Source organism: Alnus glutinosa, chromosome 7, assembly GCF_958979055.1.
Source record: "Alnus glutinosa chromosome 7, dhAlnGlut1.1, whole genome shotgun sequence".
Lineage (NCBI taxonomy): Eukaryota > Viridiplantae > Streptophyta > Magnoliopsida > Fagales > Betulaceae > Alnus > Alnus glutinosa.
Window position 1 is genome coordinate 11,665,472 of NC_084892.1, and position 6,981 is coordinate 11,672,452.

The 6,981-nt window shown below is 37.2% G+C and overlaps 1 protein-coding gene across 1 annotated transcript; it reads right to left on the bottom strand.

Annotated features, from left to right (window-relative positions):
• Nucleotides 1-2,544: 2,544 nt before the first annotated feature.
• Nucleotides 2,545-5,279, bottom strand: LOC133874116 (serine carboxypeptidase-like 45). The gene is made up of 10 exons (XM_062311952.1): nucleotides 4,913-5,279; nucleotides 4,727-4,828; nucleotides 4,521-4,616; nucleotides 4,339-4,431; nucleotides 4,193-4,263; nucleotides 3,685-3,969; nucleotides 3,428-3,552; nucleotides 3,103-3,195; nucleotides 2,899-3,016; nucleotides 2,545-2,817 (listed from the first exon to the last, which is right to left on the bottom strand). The coding sequence occupies exons 1-10, from the start codon at nucleotides 5,157-5,159 to the stop codon at nucleotides 2,665-2,667; spliced, it is 1,383 nt and encodes a 460-aa protein (XP_062167936.1). The 5' UTR covers nucleotides 5,160-5,279; the 3' UTR covers nucleotides 2,545-2,664.
• Between the last annotated feature and the right edge of the window lie 1,702 nt (nucleotides 5,280-6,981).

Sequence of the window (6,981 nt, forward strand, 5' to 3'; positions counted from 1 at the left end):
ATGCCTCCACCCATTCGGCCAGATCTGACTCGGAGCAATCCCTAGAAAGTTTACCAGCTCTCGGCCTATCAGGGGAAAGGGAAGGCAAAGTCCTGACATGAACATCCTCTCGTAGAGGCAGATCTCACGACCTTCGAGGGTTTGGGACACCGAATCTTGGAAGTACATGTTGACAAAAGGACAAATGTCGTAGTTATGCTAGAGTATTGGCTCATCTTTAGCCAAGTACTTCGGTCATTATGATCCTCTAAAGGACGCAACTCACAAGCTACATGACCCTGAGCCTCCTCTTCGAGTTGTACAGGATCTTGCACCACCAACTCGAGTTGATGGACCTCCTCGTCCTTGAAGGGAAGATCCGAAATAGGATCTCGGGAGTGAGATGGATACTCGCCGAAAATAGAATAAGACATTGTGCCACCGGAGTTAAGAAAGAAGTTGCTGGAGTTCAATAATACCAAAGGATCAAGAATGCTCGAGAAAAGTTAGAAAGCGAGAGAAATTTAAACAAGCAAAATTAAATGAAATGGGAAAATAGGGAAGGTTTCTATAGAACCGTCCTCGGAAGCCCAAAAGTCGTACTTTAAATGAAAAATGGGTATGATAGACCAGGAACCTAAGCGTCATACTGAAAGGATATGCGGGCACACGAAAATCCCACGGAAACTAGGAATCGAGGAGTCAAATCGGGTGAAGAGAGGGTACACACAAAGCTCGAGGCAATCAATAGGCATGCGCATGAACTACGAGGCGCAGACTACGATGCGAATGACTGAGTGACCAATTGATTGATAGGTTTGCACACGAAGCCCGAGACAATTAAAACCAAATGATTCCCCCAACTGAAGAGTGTCTTGGATAGGAGGAATCGAGAGGTAACTGTTGGGAAATATCCTTAACAATTAACAGATTGGCTTATTTATTAATTAAGCCCATCTATCAACCGAGAAGGCCAGCCCTGTAAGCTAGCTGGCAAAGCCCAAGGCCCAGGCCCATTCAAGAACAAGGTCAGGGAAACCTGAGCCCATCCAGGAGCAACCCGCGGAAAGCTATGGAGAGATCAAGGTTCCGAGATACCGAGAGGTTTCTAGGGGACGTCGAGTCCCACATTCCGGCTATGGGGGAACCCATGTTCCGAAATGTAGGGACACACGATCCAGGGGAGCGAGAATCCACGTTTTAGAGGCAAATGAAGACCCATGTTCTAGACACATGGGAACCCAAGATTAGGGAGTTGGTCTCCGCCATATACGGGGAAAACCAACTCAACTCTTTACTTTAAATACGTACAAACATTCAAGTATACTCTAACTAAAATTATTTTGATTTAGGCATTAATACACACTCTCCTAAGAACTGACTTAAGCATCAGAGTGGGACCAGCTTGCACCCCCAACAAGCAGCCTTACCGACCTTCATTGTTTTGCAGGAAAAGATAAGAAGAACTTTCTAAAAGCTTATGCTGACGTACCGAAAACTATCTTAAGAACATTGGCATATATGTAAACAATTCGACTCCAAATATTATTAAACTTAAGTGAAAGGTTATGTAATCATAATCCTATTAAACTATTGATCAAAGAAGAGAAGGGGTTTCTTATTAGCCTCCTACTTTGATAGAAAGTGGAATTATAGTTGAACAAGGAAACTGGTCATCTCTCTAACCTATGAAATTTACACAAATTCTATAATTTTTTTTAGAGAGAGAGAGAGAGAGAAATTCCATTAGTTTAGTGTAACGTAAGAGAGTCAAGTGAGAAAAATCATTGCTATTATGAATTATAGTATGTGCTTTTAATTGTGAATTATTAATTTATTATATAAATAATGAGGTTTAATAAAATATTATGTCAATGTAATTTAAAGTGATTGCTTGTTTTGGGAATTTTTTGTGTAAGACAATTAATGGCTAAAGACATAATCCCTTGAATAACTTCGTATTCCGCCGCCGTTCGATCATGGTTTATAAATGAGCAGTTCTACCACCGTCTTCCGCCATGCCATCCATTGGTATTACTGTTTCATGGATTTTTTTTTGTTGTCTTTTATTTTTTCCTGTATTTTTATTTCTCCAGTGTTTTGCAGCTCTTTTTATATTTTGCAACTTGTTTGTTTTGCGGGTTGCTGGCTCCCAACTCTTAGACGATTTGATCTTATAGTAGAGACTTTTGTAACCGAATTTGTATTGGTTCCTCTCTTTTCTGCAGTCCCTACATCAGACTAAGATAGTGTATATTCTGCTTTAGCCCTTTTCCAGTGGTTGTTGTTGGTTCCAAGTAGGGGTTCAGATAAGTTCGCCTTAATTTGTGCCATTTTTGTTTCTGTAACCACATTGTGCGGCCTCTTAAAAGGACCGAGTCACTTGTTTGACCCATTTTCTACTTATTGTAATTATTCTTCTCGCACTATTTTAGTTTATGTTGAGGAGCCGACCCTATTTTCGGTTTTAGGATCACTCACTCTTTCTTCCATTCGGATTAGGAGTGGGAACTATCCTCCCTGTAACTCTTTCCTTCTTCGATTAGGGAAAAATAAAATTGAGAATTTGGTGAAAAAATGTTCAGAACTGAGAGAATAGTCTCTGCTGTTGTGAAGAAATGTAAAGGATTACTCGTCGAATGTAACAATAGGATTACTTAACATTTATTAATGAAGTTGCTGTGTCTATGAGAGTACTTCCGGCAGTGGCTTTCCTGCCAAAAATGCACTCAATAGAACGAGTGATCTCTTTGGCTGTGAAAATGGAGCTTCATGCGATGCTCCTCTAATGGTGGCGAAAGATAACTTGTCACCATATACTTGTGTCCATCCAGCTACCTGCAAAGCAAAAGCAAAAGTAAGAAAGACAAAGTAAAGGTTTTGATTGTTTTGTTCAAACACATTCTCAGAAACTCTAACCTGTCTTCCTTCAAACCAGGCTCTGTAAGGCACAGCTGTATCTAGTCCCAACTCCTTGGCCAGTCCATTTACAAGTGTCCGTGTCCCAGTAAGTGGGAGAATCGAATCTTGGTCTCCGCTGCAGAAATTGAGAATCTTGATGATGATGAGTCCATGGATAACAAACTAAAGGAAATAAATGTGTATAAAGTTTGCTTAATCTACCTGTATACCAACACCCGGATGCCAGACTTGACAAGTGCACCCAGAACATGGATGGTAGGTATTTCTAGATTTTGCATGTCATATTTCACGACGCTGTTATTAAGAAAGAAAACCACCAATGTCACAAGAATGAGAACATGCAAGAAGAAACCAATTAGAATGTCTCTTACTGTATGCTGCCATGAACAACCCTGGAATTGGGATATGTTTTGGGGAAAAGCATGGTTATGAAAACATTCAAGAACGCCCATTTTCCACAAGAATGTTTTCATGTTTATTTAGGCAATGGATTCTCTACCCATATCAATTAGAGTTAGGTCCTTACTCGCTGCAAATAGTCCATGTGGTGACTCCAATAAGCCGACCATGAAAAGCCTTCTGTACTTCTATCCGGTTCAAGTACTTAATTGTTTCATCTTCCACACAAACATCTATTTTCTCTGTGTCTTGCTACAAGTGGGAGAAAAAATTTTAGCAGAGGAAAACATAAGCAGGTACAAGAAACAGAGGAAACCAGAGTTTCCATACATGTTTGAGACAAGCAACGAAGAAAAATGTGTATGAGAAAAAGCCAATTCTCACCATTTGATTCAACACTTCGGATTGCGAAAGAAGCGATGTTAAACAGACATCAAGAGTGACATCATATGTGTCGACAAACTTACTAATTTCTCTGGAAACTTGGCTAAATACTTTGGAGCAAACAGGGGTGAGAGAGCCACTACTTGCATACTGTCTTCTGATTTGGGAGTAATTACAGATTGAAGTGAAACTTTCAAAAGCTGAATCAGATATTAATCCGTGAGACCATAAGAACTCAGCCCGGGAGTTGAAATCAGTATTGAACTCCAGTAGAGGATTCCCTATCTGCACCCATGGGAATTTGAGCAAATTAAATTTGGGGTAAAAATTTGGGATAAGGAACAATAATATGAGAGGTCCCAAAATTTATTTGAACGTGAATCTCATATGGGTTCTCTCAAGTTAATTACTTAAATGGTTAGAAATTTAATTGCCATGAATCTCAGTCCAAAAAATTGAAGCATCGACTTAATCTTTCTTTCTAAATGGTCCTTTTTCTTCTACTTACAGCTATGCCCTTGAGATTGAATTTTGCGTTAGATTGAATAATGAGGTGTGCAAGTTGTGGAACATAGTGTCCTGGTAAGAAGCAGAAATTTCATCAGTTTCTCCTATCTCAACTGTACAAGTTGTTTCTATTAACTTAGAACACACCTGCATAGCTCTCCCCTGTGATGAAAAAATCTCTACTTTTGTACTCTGGGAATTTTGTGAACCAGCGCTCGAGGAACACTAGGTTGTCTTGTGCTGTAAATGAACAAAACCAGAATATCTATTAAGAATATCTCTTTTGGTGGCACTCATACGTTTGATGGAATAAGTTATGAATTCAAAACCTGTCAGTTCATCGTTCACTGAATCATAGAAAGATGTGTTAGCAGAGTAGGAGAATCCAACTCCTGCTGGTGATTCCAGGTATAACATATTTGCTTCTGTAACAGAGAGAAACTTACAAGTAAATCTGACAATTACTTGAATATAATCTTATGGGCACAGTCACATTCACATTCAACACACAAAACAAAAAGTCTTATGGGGTTACCTTTATTCCAGCTATAATAATTTCTGACGAGAATGTCTCCGCTTGGCCTAAAAGGCCCATGCTCGGAAAAGGCTCCAGCTCCAATCGATGAACAGCCAGGTCCTTCAAAACCCATTAAGGATTTCATTCATTCAAGCCAGTTGAGATTTTAGAGCAGTTTAATATATAAAATGATATGAATTTTACCGCCATTCAACCAAAGAACAAGAGGCTTCGAAGCTGGTTCGGTTTCTGCTTCAACGAAGTAGTAAAACAGAGCTCTCTGTTGCTTTTCATCAATGGTTACATATCCTGCATATTGCTGGAAACTGACCTGTGGCTGCCCTGGCAAGCTGACGATTTTATCATCTCCTGAAGGAGAGTCCAGTGTTAAGCATACGTGCACTAGAGTCGCACAGATTGTTCCGATGATAATCCATGATTGATGTTGCATGATGAGACTAAGAGAGAGAGAGAGAGAGGAGGCGAAGTTTCTTGTGGAGAAAATTGATGCCTTTTCTTAGCCTATTAGGCATCCGTGACTGTTACAACATGTTCCTTGCAAGAATATTCATCCCGTAGAGATTTAATAAGTAATCAATCGGATTACGATTCTCTCAATCTCCATTCCATGGTTAGATTTTATTTTCTATTTTTTAATTATATTTATTGATTTGCATGACGTCAGAATGACGATGTTTAAAATTTTATATATATTATTAAATTTAATTTAATATCTTTTGTATTTTATGGTGTTTGATGAGACAAAAAATAATAATCAAATTAAAAATAGTTTTGGTTTGACAAAAAAGGCTTTGTTAGTTACGAAAAAAGATTTGCATAAATCATTTTTCGAGTTTAATTTTCATTTTTCAAAAAATTTTAATCTCAGTCCTTTGTTAGAATTTTTCGTTAAATCCTATCAAAATTTCTAAAATACCCTTGTGTTCACTTTTTTTTTTAAACATTCAGACATGGGTATTTTTACAAATTCCGTTAAATTCTAACCAACACCTAAATTTTAGTAATTTTTTTTCTTATAATATTGACAAAATTGAACGAAAAATTTTAACAGATGACTAAGATTGAAACTTTTTAAAAATTGAATACCCTAACTTAAGACGTCTTAAAATTTATATTCTTCTTTTCCGAAGAAGTAAAAGTTGAAAAATAATAAATAAATTTCTCTCAATTTAATAATTTTTCTTGACTAATGTTTCTTTATTACAATTGTCCTCCTCCCAACTTGTGTCACTCATTATCTTCTTAAAAGGCTAAAATTTTTGTTTTCTTGGGAGAGAGACATCATGGTGCTGGTCGGATTCACAGATTGGAAAGCACAATCCCCCCTAATTTCGAGCTGCTAAAGTTCATTTAAAGCTAGCTGGATATTTGAACTTTATAGGGACCAGGCAGCCATACTTTCAGATTTCTTTGGCAAAGTCCAAGAATTTGTGACCAAATCCAGCCTATCAGAAGCTACTTTTGAGTTTTTAAGAGAGAAGACAAAAAAGGCACCGAACGGTAGAAAATTCATTGGAAAATAATTCAGACTTTGATATTCTCTTCACATGAGGCATGAGGCATGAGGCATGAGGCATGAGGCTAGAGGCCAATTAAGTTTGGAGTCTTCTGCATAATCATACCGGCCCCTACCAACACAATCATTCACTGCCGTGTCCCACTGAATGGCCTTGTACTATTCATTGTGCACCTTCGCACAAGTATCTGTTCTCTTTGAAAATTGAGGACGATTTGAAATGGAGAGCAGTCGGTTTCTTGTTTAAGAGGGGTAAAATTTTGATAAGGATTCTCTTCATTTCAAGCTGGTTAGTGTAAATATGAGGAGTAAAATTGTCCGAAGTTTAAGGTTGAGACAATTTTGCCCATCTTTTAACACTAACAGGCTCTTCTTCATTTCATCTGAAATAGAAACAATCATATTCTATAAAATTAAAAAAAAAAATTAAAAAAAAATGATAACTTCACTTATAGTCCCTGTTATTTCATCACTTTTACAATTAAGTACTCAAACTTTAAAAAGTATCAATTCATGATATTTATTTTTTAATTTTTTTCAATTTCAACACTCCGTTAGAATTTGCCGTTAAATCCTGTCAAAATTCTCAAAAAATACCCTTTTTTAGGGAAAAAAATGAAAAAAAAAATTGCAAAGATTTAAGTGTTAGTAAGAATTTAACGAAATTTGCAAAAATACCTATGCCTGAATCTTTGAAAATTTTATATTTTTTTTTTTAAATAAAAATATAAAAACA